The following is a 20,589-nucleotide window of genomic DNA, read 5'->3' as shown; positions in this document are numbered from 1 at the left end:
AGGAGGCTGAGGGCAGAGCTCATGGCTGGCTGCAGCTGCCTGAAAGGAGATTGTGGAGATGTTGGTGCTGGTCTCTTCTCACAGTGAATTGGAGACAGAACAAGGGGGAATGGCCTCAAGCTGAGATTGGGGAGGTTTAGATTGGACATTAGGACAAAGTTTTTCAGGGAGAGAGTGGTGAGGGAGTGGAATGAGCTGCCCAGGGAGGTGGTGGAGTCCCCCAGCCTGGCTGTGTTTCAGGGTGGTTTGCCTGTGGTGCTTAGGGCTCTGATTTAAGGTGGATCTTGTTGAGTAGAGTTCTAGGTTGGACTTGGTGCTCCTGAGGGGCTTTGCCAGCCTGCATGGTGCTGTGACTCTGTGGTTCAGAGGTGTCCGTAGATGGCGCAGTGCTGTTGAGCATCAGTGCAGGGCAGGAGGTCCTTCTCCATTCCTCAGCAGGATCTGCTGCTGGGCAGTAACTTCTTCAAAGTGCACTAACAATTCATTTGTCTGGTCAGAAATCTGCTGCCTGTGACACTTGCAGCAGTTTAAAGATAATGAAGACCAAGTCAAATAAACAAGGAATGTGCTTTTTTATTATCTTAAGGTTGACAGGGTGTAGGAAACGCCTCTTTTCCCAGATGGTCCTTCCTGTCTTTCCCAAATGGCAAACTCACCAGGAAGGAACTCATTGTACTGATTAGTCTTCAAGTCACAATAAAATAAGAAAAAAGCCAAAGCCTCTCTTGCTGATACTGTCTGAAGATATTTGCATTGAGGACTCCTACCCAGGTCTTTTTCCAGCTCAGCTGATGTTGGTTAAAGCCTCAAAGGAGTATTGAAGGGCATTAATATGTGACTGGGTTATGTATTCTTTTCTTTGGATTTAAGGTGTAGATTATATGCCCTAAGTTATATTCCTGAGAGACTGAGATCCCTGGGGCTGTGTCCAGTTTTGGGTTCCCCAGTTCAGGAGAGACAGGGACCTGCTGGAGAGAGTCCATCAGAGAGCCACCAGGATGAGTGGGGGAGTTGAGCATCTCCCCTATGGAGAGGGAGTGAGAGCCCTGGGGCTGTTTAGTCTGCAGAGGAGAAGGCTGAGAGGGGATCTGAGCAATGTCTATCAATAGCTGAGGGGAGGGGGCCAAGCTCTTTTGGGTGGTGCACAGCAATGAGCCAAGGAGTAATGGATGCAAACTGGAACAGAGAAGGTTTCAGCTCCACAGGAGGAGAAAGTTCTTTGGAGTGAGGGTGCCAGAGCCCTGGAGCAGGCTGCCCAGAGAGGCTGTGGAGTCTCCTTCTCTGGAGCCTTTGCAAACCCAGCTGGATGCCTTCCTGTGTGGACTGCCCTGGGTGCTGCTGCTTTGGCAGGGGGGTTGGACTGGATGATTCTCTGTTTCGTGCTAACCATCCCCAGCTCTCTCAGTTGCTCCTCATCAGATTTATTGACAGGGCCTGAAGCTGCACCAGGGAAAGGTTAAGTTGGGTGTTAGAATCACAGCACCATGCAGGTTCGCAAAGGTCCTCAGGATCACCAAATCCAACCTAGAACCCTACTCTACAAGCTTCACCTTAAACCATAGCCCCAAGCACCACATCCAAACCACCCTGAAACACATCCAGGCTGAGTGACTCCACCACCACCCTGGGCAGCTCAGTATGTTTGTGCAATGAGACCTCCAGTATGAAACACAACAGTGCCGCAGTGCAAGCAGCTAATGCTAGCAATAAACAAGCCTGTGTTCAGTTAAGGCTCTACCCTAAACTGACCATAAATTAACAAACATTTATTCATCTCTTTGAAAACAAAACAGCTCAAATCAACACAACAAATTGGCATCTTCGTTAATTCCTTCTCCTCCTGAACGCTGAACTCTGCTTTCGCTCCTGCTGCAAACACTGATGCAGATGTGAGTCAGAAAGAGAGCTTGGTGTTGCTGGCTGTGCTGGGGAGAGAGGCTGTGCGTGACAAAGTGCAATTTGATTGTAGCAATAATCTACAGGAAAAGATGGGAGGCTGGCTGAGCTTTGCAGCTCTGAACAGTCAGTTCCCGGGGCCCAGCGGCACAGCGTTATCGAGGGCAGAGCAGGGCTGCATTGGCAGTACATTAGAAAGCAATGATTAAAAGAGGGAAAGTTGAAACTACTCTGGTGTCAGCTGTTTTCCTCTACAGGATATTGAGCCATTCCTGTCCTAACCAGATACTGATTGCTTCAAACTGAGTCCAGAAGTACTTGTCAAAACCGTTTCCTCAGTTCAGGTCATTTTTGATGTGCTGGGCTCTGAGTAGGTTCCTGAGAATGGTTTGCAGTTTAGTGGTGGAGGCATTGGACTGCTCTCACTGAGGGTTGTGGGAAGAAAATCAGAGCCCCTGGAGCAAGCACAGCATGCCCCCACTTGCCTGAAAATCAACTTTGTAGCTGCGGATCCTGACCAGTTTATAAGGACTTGGTAAGAAGTGGAATCACAGAACTACAGGTCTGGAAGGGACCTCAGGGATCATCCAGTTCCAACCTCCCTGCCATGGGCAGGGACACCTGACACTAGAACAGGTTGCTCAGAGCCACATCCAGCCTGGCCTTAAAAAACTTCCAGGGATGAAACTTCCATCACCTCCCTGGGCAACCCTTTCCAGGCTCTCTCCATCCTCATGCTGAACAACTTCTTAAACTCTAATCTAAATCTCCCCTCCTCTAGCTTGGATCCATTCCCCCCAGTCCTATCACTACCTGACACCCTAAAAAGTCCCTCCCCAGCTTTCTTGTAACCCACTTCATATACTGGAAAGCCACAATAAGGTCTCCTGGGAGCCTTTTCCTCTCCACACTGGACAGCCCCAACTCTCTCAGCCTGTCCTCACAGCAGAGCAGCTCCAGCCCTCTAATCATCCTCACAATCCTTCTCTGGACACCTTCCAGCACCTCCAGACCTTTCCTGTAATAGTGGCTCCAGAACTGGATGTAGTACACCAGGTGGGGGCTCACCAGAGTGGTGTAGAGGTGAGAGTCACCTCCCTTGCCCTGCTGGCCACACTTCTCTTGATGCAGCCTTGGTGGTGTCTCTGGGCTGTAATGTACACATCAAACTAGATAAGCAGATTAAGTCTGCCCCTGGTAAGGTTTAAGTGGTGGAAACCATCAACCCATCTGTGTTCTGCCTGTGCAATTGCAGCACTGCAAAACCCACATGAATTGAGTTCATTTGCTGATGAGATTGGCCAGCAAGGGAGGAGACTCAGGACCTGTATCTAGACCTAGCCTATGAGCAGTAGAGAAGTGAAACACACAGGGGAATTTCAGTGTTTTTCCTGTCTTCCCTGAAGTAAATCTCCTTGTGGAGCATCACCTGGAGGATCACAGATCACAGGATGTTAGGGGTTGGAAGGGACCTCTGCAGGTCTTTGACTCTGTATTTAGGTAAAGAATCTGTGGTGCTGGTAAGTCAGAGATGCATTTCATGGGTTTAGGTGCACCTGAGAAATTGCACAGGCTCACAGGACATTAGGGGCTGGAAGGGATCTCTGCAGATCTTTGACTCTTTATTTAGGTAAAGAATCTGTGGTGCTGGTAAGTCAGAGATGCATTTCATGGGTTTAGGTGCACCTGAGAAATTGCAGAGGGGCACAGCATCACAGAATGTTAGGGGCTGGAAGAGAGCTCTGGAAAGCTTCCAGTCCAACCCCCCTGACACAGCAGGACCACAGAATCCAGCACAGCACAGGTCACACAGGAACACATCCAGACAGGCCTTGAAAGGCTCCAGAGAAGGAGACTCCACAGCCTCTCTGGGCAGCCTGTGCCAGGCTCTCTCACCCTTACACTCCAGAAGTTCTTCCTCATTTCAGGTGCATTTTCCTGTGCTGCACTTTGCATCCCTTGCCCCTTGTCCTGTCTCAAGGCACAAGTGAGCAGAGGCTGTCCTTTCATTTTTGACCTCCCCCAGCCCTCAGCTATTTCTACCCATTGATTAGATCCCCTCTCAGCCTTCTCTCCAAACTCAACAGCCCCAGCAGCAGCTGCAGCCAGCGGTGCTCTTCCCACTACTTAATGACAGGCTTCCTTCCACCTCCCTGCCTGACACAGCTCCCCCCGGGCCCTGCAGAAGCTTGGCTGAGGGACTGAGAGGGGGCTGAGGGCTAGAGAAGGAAGCACCTCCCGCATCTGCAGAGCTGGGGTCAGAGGACAGTGGCTCTTGGAGGGCAGCAGCCACCACCAGCGCTTCCAAAACCGCTGGAGAGAATGAAAGCCCAGGGGCCAGGAATCTGGGTGTAGCAGCTCTGCCCAGCGCTGAATAAACACAGGGATGTGTATTTAAAGCAATTGCCCAGCTTAAATAAACAACTGCCCAAACTCCTCGGGTGATTGGCTTCTCATAATCACCAACTACAGGCTTAATTTTAGGGTCAGGGAAGACCTGGAAATGACCTGACTAATGATTAATAGGCTTTACTAACCTGCTGTCCCTCCGAGGTGGGCAGGTGGAGCTTCCTCTGCAGAGTTTTCAAGCAAACATTGCATTAATCTTTCCTTTTTTTTATCTTATCATAGTTTGTAATAAAATCTGCTTCTGTGAATGGATTCTCAGAGTCATAGAATCAGATTAGATTAGATTATTGGGATCATTAGATTAGATTATTAGGATCATAGAATCATATTTGATTAGATCACAGGCTCACAGGATGTTAGGGGTTGGAAGTGACCCAAGGAGATCATCCAGTCCACCCCCCTGCCAGAGCAGGACCACACAACCTAGCACAGATCACAGAGGAACACATCCAGACAGGCCTTGAAAGGCTCCAGGGAAGGAGACTCCACAGCCTCTCTGGGCAGCCTGTGCCAGGACTCTGTCACCCTCACAGGCAAGAAGTTCCCCCTTGTGTTGAGCTGGAACCTCCTGTGCTGCAGCTTCCATCCATTGCTGCTTGTCCTATCCCAGGGAGCAGTGAGCAGAGCCTGTCTCCTCCAACCAAGACTATTAGCATCATAGAATCATATTGGATTAGATGATTAGAATCACAGAATCAGTCAGGGTTGGAAGAGACCACAAGGATCAGCCAGTTCTAACCCCCCTGCCACCTCACAGGGGGACACACCTCACACTAGCTCAGGCTGGCCACAGCCTCATCCAGCCTGGCCTTAAACACCTGCAGGGATGAGGCTTCCACCGCCTCCCTGCACAACCTGTTCCAGGCTCTCACCACCCTCAGACTGAACAACTTCTTCCTAACATCCAGGCTGAATCTACCCATGTCCAGCTTCGTTCTCAGTCCTATCACTTCCTGACACCCAAAAAGTGCCTCCCCAGCTTTCTTGTAGGCCACTTAAGATACTGAAAGGCCACCATAAAGTCTCCTGGGAGCCTTCTCCTCTCCAGACTGCACAGCCCCAGCTCCCTCAGTCTCTCCTCACAGCAGAGCAGCCCCATCTCTCTGTTCATCCTTGTGGCCCTTCTCTGGACACCTTGCAGCACCTTCATATCCCTCTTGTAATAGCAGCTCCAGAGCTGGATGCAGTGCTCCAGGTGGGGTCTCACCAGTGCAGAGCAGAGGGGGAGTATTACAAACACTCCAGTGGATTCTCAGCAGTAGCCCTGCTCCTGTTGCCCAACTGAAAAGAAGGTTGTAAATGTGTAGTAAGACTCCCTTCTGGGATACCAGACAATGACACAGACACAAGTGGTTTCCTGGTTGCATTTATTCACAGCCCCAGTGATCAGGTGGCTGTCCCAGCTGGTGAAACTTAGGAAGAGTTAGTCTCATGCTGATTTTAAAGCAGGGTTGTCATGTTTATAGTTCCTCTGATTCCCCACATGATGCTCTTCGCCATCAAGACAGAGTTTCCAGGGGGTGGAGGTGTATGATAACAAAATCTTCTGGGTTTTGACTCAGACTATTAATGTGTGAAGCAAAAGGAATCTAAAGTTGATCAGAAGGTAAAAAAGGGTTGTGAATGTTCAGGAATCAGTGAGAACCCAGGTGTGTGGCTCCTTCACTCTAATGGGAAATGGAACTGTACCTGGGTAGAGTTGGGATATACAGATATACAGATCTAGCTAGCTAGCTAGCTACCTACCTATCTGTCTGTCTATCTATATACCTACCTACCTATCTGTCTATCTACCTACCTATCTACCTACCTACCTACCTACCTACCTACCTATCTGTCTGTCTATCTATATACCTACCTACCTATCTGTCTGTCTATCTATCTATCTACCTACCTACCTACCTATCTGTCTGCCTTTCTATCTACCTACCTACCTGTCTGTCTGTCTAACTACCTACCTACCTGTCTGTCTGTCTGTCTATCTATATACACACCTATCTATCTGTCTGTCTGTATACCTACCTATCTGTCTGTCTATCTATCAATCAATCAATCAATCAATCAATCAGTTTATCTCTCTGACTGTCTACCTGTCTGTCTGTCTGTCTGTCTACCTACCTACCTATCTGTCTGTCTATATACCTACCTACCTGTCTGTCTGTTTATCTATCAATCAGTTTATCTGTCTGTCTGTCTGTCTATCTCTATCTATCTATGTCTATGTCATTCTTCCCCTGTGCTCAGCACTGCTCAGGCCACACCTTGAATACTGTGTCCGGTCCTGGCCCCCTCTATTCAAGAGAGATGTTGAGGTGTTGGAAGGTGTTGGGAGCAGGGCAGCAAGGCTGGGGAGGGGCCTGGAGCAGAGCCCTGTGAGGAGAGGCTGAGGGAGCTGGGGGTGTGCAGCCTGCAGCAGAGGAGGCTCAGGGCAGAGCTCATTGCTGCCTGCAGCTGCCTGCAGGGAGGCTGTAGCCAGGTGGGGTTGGGCTCTGCTGCCAGGCAGCCAGGGACAGCACAAGGGGACACAGCCTCAAGCTGTGCCAGGGCAGGTTCAGGCTGGATGTTAGGAAGAAGTTCCTGTCGGCAAGAGTGACTGGCATTGGAATGGGCTGCCTGGGGAGGTGGTGGAATCCCCATCCCTGGAGGTGTTTAAGAGGAGGCTACATGAGGCACTTAGTGCCATGGGTTAGTTAATGAGAAGGTGTTAGGTTGGACTCGATGATCTCAGAGCTCTTTTCCAATCTAATTAATTCTGTGATTCTGTGTGATTGATCGATTGGTCTATCTCTCCATCCTTCTATCTATCTGTCTGTCTATCTATCTAAGAGAAGGCTCCAAGGAGACCTTTTTGTGGTCTTCCAGTATCTTAAGGGGCCTACAAGAAAGATGGAGAGGGACTTTTTAGGCTGTCAGTGAGGGATAGGACCGGGAGGAATGGAGCAAAGCTGGAAATGGATAGATTCAGACTGGATGTTAGGAAGAAGTTCTTCAGCATGAGGGTGGAGAGAGCCTGGAACAGGTTGCCCAGGGAGGTGGTGGAAGCCTCATGCCTGGAGGTGTTTAAGGCCAGGCTGGATGAGGCTGTGGGCAGCCTGCTCTAGTGTGAGGTGTCCCTGCCCATGGCAGTGGGGTTGGAACTGGCTGATCCTTGTGTTCCCTTCCAGCCATGACAGTTCAATGCTTCTGTGATTCTGTGTTCAGTTTTTATCCAATGAGTAGCTTTTAACGTAAAAGATATGCAGCTAAACCAAATTGCTCCTTTCCTGAGTAAGTTATTTCATTCCCAACGCTGCTGTTCACCAGTAACCCCCATAAATGGTAAAAGCTGTAATCTCCAAGCTATAATTAGCTCAGGTATATTTTTTTTGGTGGTTGTTAAGAAGGAAGCAGCCTTTTTGCCAAGACTGTCAGTTACAACAATGCAAAAGCCAAAGAAAATATTCCCATTTTCACCCTAATTTGTTACTGAACAATGTGAAAGCTTTTTTCCTTTAGAGTAGGAAATCTCAGTAGGCTCTCCCAGAAGTTATGTCTGGGTCTGAATTGCTACCCATCTCTCCCCCAAAGGTAGGCTAGTCAGTTGTGGAGACATGGTACAGCTCCTCTGTAGCTGGCTGGATTGGTTTCAGAGGATTGCTTTGGCACTACACCCCCTCAGAACCACCTGCCTGAAGGACTGCCTTTTTCCGTGGAAGAACTTGCTGGCCGTGGGCAGGAGGGCTGCGTTTGCAGGAGGCCTTTGTCAGGCAGCAGTCTGACAGGATGTTTTCCCTGAGAAGCTGCCTGGAGCTGGGGGGGACTTGTCTGCCCTGACAGGCAAGGGCTATCCCTGGGGAGCTCAGATGGGTACATGAGCCAGGACTCTCTTGCAGAGAGCAGCAGAGAGTGGCCAGCAGAGCCAGCCTGCAGCATGCCCACTGCCCAGGCAGTCACAGAATCATAGAATCAGGCAGGTTGGAAGAGAGCTCCAAGCTCAGCCAGCCCAACCTAGCACCCAGCCCTGGCCAATCAACCAGACCATGGCACTAAGTGCCCCAGCCAGGCTTGGCTTCAACACCTCCAGGCACAGCCACTCCACCACCTCCCTGGGCAGCCCATTCCAATGCCAATCACTCTCTCTGACAACAACTTCCTAACAACATCCAGCCTAGACCTCCCCTGGCACAGCTTGAGGCTGTGACTGTGTCCCCTTGTTCTGTTGATGGTTGCCTGGCAGCAGAGCCCAACCCCACCTGGCTACAACCTCCCTTCAGGTAGCTGCAGACAGCAATGAGCTCTGCCCTGAGCCTCCTCTGCTGCAGGCTGCACACCCCCAGCTCCCTCAGCCTCTCCTCTCAGGGCTGTGCTCCAGTTACAGCACCAATACCTGACTGGAGCTTTGTTACACTGGAGGCTGGGTAGCAGCAGTACTGGTAGCATAGGCATGTAAGAGTTAATAGTCATGTCTGCTAAGGATGCTGCTTCACCTCTGCTTACCTCCTAGCAAAATTAGCAGAATCACTCCCCACCTACTTCCCTCTGACAATACAAACTGTCCCCATCTGCCCTTGAAGGCAGTCTGCTGCTTGCAGCCGCCTCGACTCAACCCTGTCTCTCCCACCTCTGTGGCTGACTCACTCTTGCCACCTTCGGGCCTGGGCAGCTCTTGCTATCGCCCACACATCACCAAGACTGAAGGAGGGTTGTGGAGACTGTGGCACAACGCCACACACACCACTTCCACCAGCTGCTCTTGTCTCTTGGGCAGTGTTTTGCTGATGAGCAAACTGAAGTAATTTCTACTCATGCAGACAGAGTCACAGAATTAACCAAGTTGGAAAAGAACTTTGAGATCAGTGAGTCCAACCTATCACCTAACACCTAATTAACTAAATCATGGCACTAAGTGGGCTAAGGTGAGTGGATCCAAGCTGGAGAAGAGGAGATTTAGATTAGATGTTAGGAAGAAGTTCTTCGCCATAACGGTGGTGAGAGATGGGAACAGGTTGCCCAGGGAGGTGGTGGAGGTCTCATCCCTGGAGGTGTTTAAGGCCAGGCTGGATGAGGCTGTGGACAGCCTGATCTAGTGTGAGGTGTCCCTGCCCGTGGCATGGGGGTTGGAACTGGATGATCCTTGAGATCCCTCCCAGCCCTGACAATTCTGTGACTCCCTAATTCTGTGCATCTCTATTCAGATTTTATCCAATGGGTAGCTTTAAATGTATTAGATCTGCAGCTAGGCTTGGAACTAGATGATATTTGAGGTCTCTTCCAGCCTTGACAATTCTGTGACTCTCTAATTCTGTGAATCTCTATTCAAATTTTATTCAATAGGTAACTTTTAATGTATTAGATCTGCAGCTAGGGTTGGAACTAGATGATCCTTGAGGTCACTTCCAGCCCTGACAATTCTGTGACTCCCTAATTCTGTGCATCTCTATTCAGATTTTATCCAATGGGTAGCCTTAAATGTATTAGATCTGCAGCTAGGGTTAGAACTAGATGATATTTGAGGTCTCTTCCAGCCTTGACAGTTCTGTGACTCTCTAATTCTGTGACTCTCTAACTCTGTGAATCTCTGTTCAGATTTTATCCAATGGGTAACTTCAAATGTGTTAGATCTGCAGCTAGGGTTAGAACTAGATGATCCCTGAGGTCTCTTCCAGCCCTGTGATTCTGTGGTTGTAGAGATGAAACAATTGCTGCCTAGCACACTGTTCTTGCAGCATGCCTTGTCAGATCCTAGAGCTAGGACCATAGGTAAACCCTCACTTTTCTGGCCACCCACTGCTTGCAGTGAACGCAGGCTCGGCAGGGCTTGCATGCTGAAATCTCCCAGTGGCTACACAGCAGTAACACAGATCTGATGGAGTTGTTCTGATTGTCTTCCAATGCAGACGAGGGTCCAACGTCTCACTGACCTTGGATATGAGCAGTTTGGGAAGCATTGAACCTTTGGTGGCTGTTCCAACCCCGCGGGAGAAAGTGGCCATGGAGTACCTGCAGTCAGCCAGCCGCGTCCTGACGCGGCAGCAGCTCCGAGAGGCAGTTGTGTGCTCGCATCTGCTTCAAACAGAATTCATGGTGAGTTCCACAACCAGCTCTGGGTGAGGATCTGTGACATAATTGGCATGTCAGGAAGTGCTGGGAAAATGATAATTGGGCAGCATTTTAATGTGAAGCAAAACAAGAGGGACAGGGATCTGCTGGGGAGAGTCCAAGGGAGGGCTACAAGGATGCTGAAGGGGCTGCAGCACTGCCTGAGGAGGAGAGGCTGAGAGCCCTGGGGCTGCTTAGGCTGCAGAGGAGAAGGCTGAGAGGGGATCTGAGCAATGTCTGTCAAGAGCTGAGGGCTGGGGCTCAAGAAGGAAGGGACAGGGACAGCCTCTGCTCACCTGTGCCCTGCCATAGGACAAGGGGCAAGGGATGGAAACTGCAGCACAGGAAGTTCCACCTCAACGTGAGGAAGAACTTCTTGAGTGTTAAGAATCCAGAGCCCTGGCACAGGCTGCCCAGAGAGGTTGTGGAGTCTCCTTCTCTGGAGCCTTTCCAGCCCTGTCTGGATGTGTTCCTGTGTGACCTTCGCTGAATTCTCTGCTCCTGCTCTGGCAGGGGGGCTGGACTGGAAGCTCTCCAGAGGTCCCTTCTGACCCCTAACATCTGAAGGGACATTGTGGAAAGGCTGCTGCTGGGCTCTTCTCACAGGTAAATGGAGACAGAACAAGGGGGAATGGCCTCAAGCTGAGGCTGGGGAGGTTTAGATTGGACATTAGGACAAAGTTTTTCATGGAGAGAGTGGTGAGGGAGTGGAATGAGCTGTCCAGGGAGGTGGTTGTCACCCAGCCTGGATGTGTTTCAGGGTGGTTTAGATGTGGTGCTTAGGACTCTGGTTTAAGGTGGATCTTGTAGAGTAGGGTTCTAGGTTGGACTTGGTGCTCCTGAGGGGCTGTGCCAGCCTGCATGGTGCTGTGATCCTGTGAGCAAAGTCTGGATGCCACTGCACTACAGAAACAGCTTTTCCCTGTCGATGACTGCATCCTGCAAGCAGCCCTTTCCCTCACGTTTAAAAAGACAGAGTTGATGCTAGCAAATCATTTGCCTCAGGAAATGCTCTCTGGGCTGCACTCACACTGCAGGCTCATGTTGAGCTTTTCATCACCCCAGACCCCCAGGTCCTTTTCTTCAGGGCTGTTCTCAGCCATTCCCCACACAGCCTGGAGCTGTGCATCGGAGACTGACATTTTCTTTGTCCCTCAGGGGGTCACAGGATGACTTCCACACAACAACAGAATGGCTTTGGCCGTTCAGTGTTGCCACAGAATTTTATTGAGGAGATCATGACTTGTATCTTCCTGTTCTTAAAATGGGTATTAAGATGAAGCTGTTGAACGGGATCTGTTTCATATCTCCCTTGCTACAGATAATAGCTATAGTAGGAACTTGAGGCATGCAGAGAATGCAATATACAATCCTCACAGTTCTGCTCAGTCAGCAGAGAGACTTCTGGGCTGGAACAATCCTCACTGGCAATACAGACTGGGGGAGGAGGTGACAGAAAGCACCCCTGTGGAAAAGGACGTGGGGATCCTGATGGACCAGAAGCTGGACATGGGCATTCAGGGCGAGCTTGCAGCACAGAAGGCCTGGACTGCGTCCAAAGCTGCATCCTGGGGGTGCTGCTGACCACCCAAAAGAGCTTGGCCCCCTCCACTTGACCCCCACCCCTCAGCTATCGATAGACATTGCTCAGATCCCCTCTGAGCCTTCTCTTCTGCAGACTGAACAGCCCCAGGGCTCTCAGTCTCTCTCCATAGGGAGGATGCTCAAGTTCCTCACTCATCCTTGTGGCTCTCTGCTGGACTCTCTCCAGCAGGTCCCTTCCTCTCTTAAACTGGGGAGCCCAAAACTGGACACAGTATTGCAGCTGTGGTCTTGCTAGAACAGAGTAGAGACGGAGAAGAACCTCCCAGACCTGCTGGCCACACTTTTCCTGATGCCCCCCGGGCTGCCATTGGCTCTCTTGCCCACAAGGGCACATTGCTGGCCCATGCAGAACCTGCTGCCCACCAGCACTCCAAAGGCTCCTGCTCTCCTGCAGGGCAGCCCCAGCCTGTACTGCTGCCTGTTGTTATTCCTCCCCAGGTGCAGGACCCTGCCCTTGTCCTTACAGAACTTTGTGTGTTTAGCCTTTGCCCAGCACTCCAGAGCATGAGCAAAGGCAGATATGCATCAGCATCTCTAACTGCATTAACTGCATGCATGCAACAGAGCAGATGGCTGTGTGGAGCTTAGATACTCTTTCTAATTATAGATTATATGTGCATATGTTTTATAATCCAAATCAGCTCTGCCTATACAACTGCAGACCTTTTAAGCCACCTTGCACATGTTTGTGCTCTTGGCAATCCCCTGGGCTTATTTTCGCCCACCTTAGCAAGAATGTTATCCCCATGGTATCCTGGTTGTTTTTCTGGACTAATCTCTTGCTTTCCACAGCCAGTTTCATACTAAGTGTCTTGTCTGTAGCTTTTTGGTCCGTGCCCTTGGCCCCTGAGTACTTAGTGCTGGGAGGAACCCCCTGACTAAAAGTGTTTACAGGATGTAAGTGATTAATATTATTAATTGGCCCTGTTGGCCCAGAGAGCTGCATTTCTGATTTCAACTTGGTGGCATTCCTGCCTTGGGCAATAACTCAGCAACTGATCAGCTGCTCCAGAGGTACAGCAAGCATCCAGAGGGAGACAGCCTAAGCAGCTGGAAGAGCCCCACTGGCCACTGCCTCCTGCTGTGCAGGCAGATGGCACCAAGCTGTGTGGCACAGTCGACCTGCTAGCGATCCATCCAGAGGGACCTGAACAGGCTGCAGAGCTGTGCCCAGGCCAACGTCATGACATTCAACAAGGCCAAGTGTAAGGTCCTGCACCTGGGTTGGTGCAATCCCAAGCACAGCTCCAGGCTGGGTGGGGAATGGCTGAGAGCAGCCCTGAGGAACAGGCCCTGGGGGTCTGGGGTGATGAAAAGCTCCACAGGAGCCTGCAGTGTGAGTGCAGCCCAGACACAACCCTGTGCTGGGTGCAGCAAGAGCAGTGTGGGCAGCAGGGCAAGGGAGGGGATTCTGCCCCTTGGCTCTGCTCTCCTCACACCCCACCTGCAGTCCTGGGGGCAGTTCTGCAGCCCCCAACACAAGCAGGACATGGAAGTGTTGGAGGCAGTGCAGAGGAGGCCACCAAGATGCTGAGAGGGCTGCAGCAGCTCTGCTCTGAGCACAGGCTGAGAGAGTTGGGGCTGTGCAGCCTGGAGAAGAGAAGGCTTGGAGGAGACCTTGAAGTGGCCTTGCAATATCTGAAGGGGGCTGCAGGAAGGCTGGGGAGGGACTATTGACAAGGTCTGGCCATGACAGGAGGAGGAGGAATGGGTTTGAAGAGGCAGAGGGGAGATTGAAAGTGGATGTTACGAAAGGGTTCTTTGCAGTGAGGGTGGTGAGACACTGGCACAGGTTGCCCAGAGAGGTTGTGGAGCACAAAATCACCCAATGGGATGAAAGATTAAAAGGATTAAAAGGAAAAATAAAAAAGAAGTTGCCTATGAATGTTTAATTGCTTGGAAATCTCCTCCCTGAGTTCTACACAATGTTACACTTCTGTGCTGGAGTTCTGCACTTCTCAGCTCCCTTTTCCCACAGCTATTGTGCATTTTAGCCTCTCTCCTAGCCCTGTGAGAAAAAAAACAGCTTTGCTTCTAATAATGCCCCAGAAGTGTTGCTTGGAAGTCCCCCCCTCAGCATGCAGCTCTCTGTTTATTGAAGGAAGGGTGTTGACAGGCTTGAGGTGGGAACCATTTCTTTGCTTAATAACTTTGATGTCAAAAGCCAGTTGTGTAACAGCAGATGGCCTTCTGCTGGTGATTTCCTGCATGGCTCCTGTGGAAGCACCAATCTGATTCCATTTCTTGTTGTTTTCCAATAGGAAATACCAATGAATTTTGTGGATCCCAAAGAGATTGACATCCCCAGCCACGGGACGAAGAACCGCTATAAAACCATCCTGCCAAGTAAGTGACTGAGCCCCTGGCTTCCTGCTATGGCTCTTGGTCCTGCTTTGAGAACTTATGGCTGTCAAAAGCTGATTGTCTTTACCCTTAGTCATTGTGTATCTATTCATGAGTGTGTTTATAGTCTGTGTAGAAAGATAACCTGCCTGGATGTGTTGCTGTGTGATCTGCTCTGGGTGCTCCTGCTCTGGCAGAGGGCTTGGACTGGCTGAGCTTTGGAAGTCCCTTCCAGCCCCTGCCTTTCTGTGATTCTGTGAAAGCAAAAGCCCAGTGCTGTGGGACTGGCAAATCACAGGGTCACAGGAACTGGGGATGTGCCTGAACCCAGTGCAATTTGTTCATGTCATACCAAGTCCTTGCAGTCAAGTCAGTGAAAGCTGGTGAGGGGCCTGGAGCACAAACCCTTTGAGGAGAGGCTGAGGGAGCTGGGGTTGTTTAGCCTGCAGAGGAGAAGGCTCAGGGCAGAGCTCATTGCTGTCTACAACTACCTGAAGGGAGGCTGTAGCCAGGTGGGATTGGGTTCTTCTCCCAGGCAACCATCAGTAGAACAAGGGGACACAGCCTCAAGTTGTGCCAGGGGAGGTCTAGGCTGGATGTTAGGAGGAAGTTGTTGGCAGAGAGAGTGATTGGCATTGGAATGGGCTGCCCAGGGAGGTGGTGGAGTCACCATCCCTGGAGGTGTTCAAGAAAAGACTGGATGAGGCACTTAGTGCCATGGTCTGGTTGGTTGGCCAGGGCTGGGTGCTAGGTTGGGCTGGATGAGCTTGGAGCTCTCTTCCAACCTGCCTGATTCTATGATTCTTCCCTTTGGCCACTACGTGAGCTTCAGAAATGTGCTATGTAGCTGGGAGTGAGACTCCTTGGGTGGAATCCTCATTTCCATTCAGCCCCCAGGGACATCTCCATTTTATTCAAGGTTAATCCATCTCTTGTGACCAATGGCTGTGTGCATCTGAGTGTAGTTGAGGGCTTCAGAAAGCCATTAGAGAAAGTAACTAACTGAAATGCAGATTATATACCAAGTAGCCAAAAAGTCCAGTGTCCCCTAGAGTCTGGCCCAGTCTCAGCAGGATGGACAAGAGACTGAAGTTCCAACCCCTTTGACAACAGCAGGCCTTCTGCTTTCAGCTGCAGTGGAGCCAAGGTATTGCCAAGCTTCCCTCCTCTCTTCCCCTTGTGGCCAAGCTGCTCCAGCCAGCATCAGGTTTGCCATCAGCAGTGCCTTGCAAATGCAACGAGTCCTGTTTCACTGCAGCATGTGTTTTGAGTTGGGACATGACAGCTGGGCCGTGGCTGATGCTGATGAGCTTTGAGAACCAGCATGCCTTTGTGTTTTTACCTCCAGTTAGCCAGGATGTGCTGCTAACTCCAAGGCACATTTTCAGCCCAAGCACACTACCCACGTGCACTACAGCTACCCCCTGGCAGGCTCTTGGTAAGCACCCTTGAGAGGAAGCAAAAGGTCTGTTTGTGTTAGCACCAGGCTCTGCCAGAGAAAAAGGATTTGAGGATTGAGGATTGTGAGCTGACCCATCACTCCCCACCTGGAGTGTTGCATCCAGATCTGGGCTCCCCAGTTCTAAAGGGACAGGGATCTACTGCAGAGAGTCCAAGAGAGGGCTACAAAGATGCTGAAGGACCTGGAGCACTGCCTGATGAGGAAAGGCTGAGAGCCTTGGGACTGCTTAGGCTGCAGAGGAGAAGGCTGAGAGGGGATCTGAGCAATGTCTGTCAAGAGATGAGGGCTGGGGGTCAGGAAGGAAGGGACAGGAACAGCCTCCTGCCATAGGACAAGGGGCAAGGGATGGAATCACAGAATGGTTTAGGTTAGAAGGGACCTCAAAGATTCCAACCCCCCACTGTGGCAGGGACACCTCCCACTAGAACAGTTTGCTCAAGGCCTCATCAAACCTGGCCTTGTACACCTCCAGGGAGGAGCATCCACAGCTACAGCACAGAAAGTTCCACCTGAGCATGAGGAAGAAGTTCTTGAGTGTAAGGATGCCAGAGCCCTGGCACAGGCTGCCCAGAGAGGCTGTGGAGTCTCCTTCTGTGGAGCCTTTCCAGCCCTGTCTGGATGTGTTCCTGTGTGACCTGTGCTGGATTCTCTGCTCCTGCTCTGGCAGGGGGTTGGACTGGAGGATCTGCAGGGGTCCCTTCCAACCCCTAACATCCTGTGATCCCGTGATCCTTTGAGGTATGTGCTTATGACAAACACTGGCACACCCCACCCCCAGCCCGGGTGGGTTTGGAGATGATCTGAGTGATTAACCAAAGCACTCTTCCTGCTTTCCTGCTGAGATGATGTCAGCTCACTGCTTCGTACATCCACATCAGCTTTTCCATTCCCAGTGCTGGGTGGGTCTCCTGGATCAGGGCACCTGTGGTGACAAGTTGGAGCTGATGGATTAGCTCCTAAAAATGCCCACTGCTGCCAGCTCCACCCTCTGTGCTGTGGAGGATGTTCTCCTTTTCCAAGAGATCCTTCAGTGACAGGGTGCATGAGGTCAGGCTCACAGGAATAGATAGTGCCCAGCCAGACATGCTGCTGTGAAGTGAATGAATGCCTCATGAAGAGTGTTCTGCATGGGAAGCTACAGAGTGCAGGCAACGTTACAGCTCTGTGGATGCTGGTGTGCAGGTCACAGAAACACAGAGGTGCAGGACCTTCCACTTGGCTTCCATTTGTGTCTGATGGCTCTGGATATTTAGCAGCACTGAGGTTTTCCTCGTTCCACAGCTAAATTTACAGCACTTACCTATTTCATAAGTGGGCAGGACTGTTAATTTAGGGAAGATTCCCTTTGGGAAGCAGCATTTGTTTCGTTGATTGGACTTGGAAGGAGGTGTCCTAAACGCCTTAGTAACAGAGGCATTTATCCGGAGACGTGGTAAAAACTGACCTGGCTGCTGAGCCTGCTTGGAAGAGGTTTTTTAAGGTAGGGGTCAAGCTGTAGCAGAATGAGAGGCATTGTGTGAGCTTGAGGAAGCTGTGCTTTGCCAAGGCCACGGAGCCTGAGGCATGTGTGGAAGTGGCTAATAATCACCCTGTGCTGGAAAGGAATGAGAGGTTTCCTGTGCTCATACTGTTAAGGAGGAGGGGGGGGGAAGTTCTAAGTGAGCAAGGTGGGAAAGCTAGCACAAAGAGATCTTAGCACCAGTCAGCTCGGGTTCAGATGTGTTGTTAACACAGAGGGCAGGACTTCCAGGCACTGGCTTAGGCGTAGAAGTCCTGCCTGCATTAGCATGTTTGAAGAACCACACTTCAAAACACCCTGCAAAGGCTCCGCTCCTGTCCAAGACTCCCGTGACCTTCAGAGGGAAAAGGACATGAGGCATGTTTGGGATCATCCCTCCTCTTCCTTTGATTTGCAAAGGTTTTATCTTGTTCTTGGGAACAGGATGAGAAGTCACCAAACAGACCCGAAGTCACCTCTGGAGACGCAGCGCTTGTGGAGCAGTTATGTCTCTCTTGCACAGACAGCAGGGCCACGGAACAGATAATGTGTTCTTACCACTCTCCAGTTCAGCGTCCTTGGATCTGTCTTTGGAGGTGTTGCCTAGGCTGTGTTTAGCAAAGCAGCTGCCCAGAGACTCTTGACAAACCATCAGTGTCTGTACACTCTCCAAAAGCTGCTGATTCTAGTTAATTAGCTGGCACCAGTGCTGCTAAACATCTTTGTCAGTGCCATTGGAGTGGGCTGCCCAGGCAGGTGGTGGAGTCACAGTCCCTGGGGGTGTTCAAGAAAAGAACACTTGGTGCCATGGTCTGGTTGACTGGATGGGGCTGGGTGCTAGGTTGGACTGGATGAGTTTGGAGGTCTCTTCCAACCTGCTTGGTACTATGATTCTATGGACAGAGCAATCGAGGGCACTCTCAGCAAGTCTGCAGATGGCACCAAGCTGTGGCACAGTCGACTTGCTAGAGGGCAGGGATCCATCCAGAGGGACCTGGGCAGACTGCAGAGCTGTGCCCAGACCAACCTCATGACATTCAACAAGGCCAAGTGTAAGGTCTTGCCCCTGGGTGGGCACAATCCCAAGCACAGCTCCAGGCTGGGTGGGAAATAGCTGAGAGCAGCCCTGAGGAAAGGGGTCTGGGGGGATGCAAAGCTCAACAGGAGCCTGCAGTGTGCGTGAGCAGCTCCAGCCCTCTGATCATCCTGGTAGCCCTTCTCTGGACACAGTCCATCACCTCCAGATCTTTTCTGTAACAGAGGCTCCAGAACTGGACTCAGTGCTCCAGGTGGGGCTCACCAGACACTTCTGCACACCCCACCCCTGTGCAGTGTGGACATTCTTTATTCACACCTGATGAGCCTTTGTGGAAGGAGGAATCTGATGCAATGTTCAGTACCTAAAACCCCAAGTAACAGCTTATTGCCTTCAACAAGTCCTTGATTCTCACTAGAAATCTTCTAATCATGGGTTTTCTTTTCAATTTCCATCTTCTTGTGCTCTTAGATCCTCTGAGCAGAGTGTATTTGAAACCAAAAACTCCATCTGACTCCTTGAGTACCTACATAAACGCTAACTACATTAGGGTAAGTAAATGTCCACCCTTCCTGTGCTTTTGAGACAGTATTTGCTTTGCCACTTGAAGAGCTGATTTTGCCAAGGTGCCACTCATTTTATTCCTGCCTCTCTTCATTGATCATTCCTAACCTTTTTGTCTGCATTGGTGTGCTGAGAGTTTTGTGAGCTGTTTGCAACAAAGACTGCATAGCCACAAAGGTACCAAAATGGTTGCACTAAGAGAACAGTTTCTAATAGCATTACTATTTGCTTACTCCAGCATTTACCACTTAATGATGTCCTACAGCCCTACAGAGCTGCCTTTTGACTAGCATTTTGGTTAAAAGATCAGAGTAAAGAGCAGCACAAGCTGTATGGTTGCTCCCTGCAGTTGTGTTACCCACAAACAAGCTCAGTGGTGATGAGGGGGTGGGTTTTTTTCCATGGGTAACTGTATCAGTTGATAGTCCTGAAACTATCACTGAAGTAATTAAATGCTGTTAACAAGTTTGTGCAGAGGAGCATAAGCAGATGTGTTAATTGCACACCAGCACACACCCTTGTTCACATTTTGCTGCCTGTATCAAATCATAGAATCGTAGAATCAAGCAGGTTGGAAGAGAGCTCCAAGCTCACCCAGCCCAACCTAGCACCCAGCCCTGGCCAATTAACCAGAACATGGGACTAAGTGCCCCAGCCAGGCTTGGTGACTCCACCACCTCCCTGGGCAGCCTATTCCAATGCCAATCACTCTCTCTGACAACAACTTCCTCCTTATATCCAGCCTGAACCTGCCCTGGCACAACTTGAGACTCTGTCCCCTGGTTCTGTTGCTGGTTGCCTGGCAGAAGAGCCCAACCCCACCTGGCTACAGCCTCCCTTCAGGGGGTTGTAGACAGCAATGAGGTCACCTCTGAGATTCCTCTACCAACTTTAGCAGCATGAGCCCTGTTGAAAAGCTGTGTTATAAGTCTTGAGAAGATTCCAGCACCCAGAGCCTTCCTCAACTCCTGGCACAGTGAATAGGCTACCAAAGTAGTACTTAATCATCTTTTAGGAGTGCAGCCCTCTGCCTGCAAAATCAGATGGTTTGGGTTGAGTCATATAACAGATCCTCAGCTGGAATAAATTGAGTGAGTGGAGCAAAAGTTGGCCCCAGAGCTCTACACTGATGTTCCTTACCTAGATAACAGGACATGGATATACACAGCCCCCATACCCTGCCTCACTTTTCATCCTCTACTTTCAATGTTTTGCAACTAAGCAGAGCAGTTCTCTTTGGAGAGCAGCTTTTTGATTAGCCAGGCCATGCTTTGAGTCCTCTGAGGTCTCCCTTTGCCCCATGCCAGCACCCTTCAGGTGGTGCTACTGCCCCTGGCTGAAATGTCTGCAAATGCAGAAACAGTACAAGGCAGCACTGAAGCAAAATTTCACAACCATGTATGCAGCATCCTGCGTCTCGCTGGCATCCTGACAGAGGCAGACTGCTGAGCAGGAGGAGGACTGTTTATACCAGCTGAGGATCTGTCCCCTTGTTTGAGGACAATGAGATAATTGATTAAGGACAATGTCCCCAAGGACAGGACCAGGGGCAATGGGAGGGAGCTGAGGTACAGGAAGTTCCATGGAAACAGGAGAAAAATGTTTTCCCTGTGAGGGTGACAGAAGCCTGGCACAGGCTGCCCAGGGGGGCTGTGGAGCCTCCCTCTCTGGAGATAATCCAGAGCTGCCTGGATGTGT

General features: G+C 50.5%; 1 protein-coding gene across 2 annotated transcripts in view; it reads left to right on the top strand.

Moving 5' to 3' along the window:
- Positions 1-20,589, top strand: part of PTPRR (protein tyrosine phosphatase receptor type R) — a 103,357-nt gene that overhangs the window by 63,089 nt on the left and 19,679 nt on the right. For both annotated transcript variants that reach the window (XM_064166238.1, XM_064166237.1), the window contains exons 7-9: positions 10,182-10,368; positions 14,250-14,334; positions 18,799-18,878. In XM_064166238.1, coding sequence (XP_064022308.1) covers positions 10,182-10,368; positions 14,250-14,334; positions 18,799-18,878 — 352 coding nt within the window. The remainder of the gene's footprint in view (positions 1-10,181; positions 10,369-14,249; positions 14,335-18,798; positions 18,879-20,589) is intronic.

Source organism: Pogoniulus pusillus, chromosome 27 (genome assembly GCF_015220805.1).
Source record: "Pogoniulus pusillus isolate bPogPus1 chromosome 27, bPogPus1.pri, whole genome shotgun sequence".
Lineage (NCBI taxonomy): Eukaryota > Metazoa > Chordata > Aves > Piciformes > Lybiidae > Pogoniulus > Pogoniulus pusillus.
This window is presented reverse-complemented; position numbering and strand designations above follow the sequence as displayed.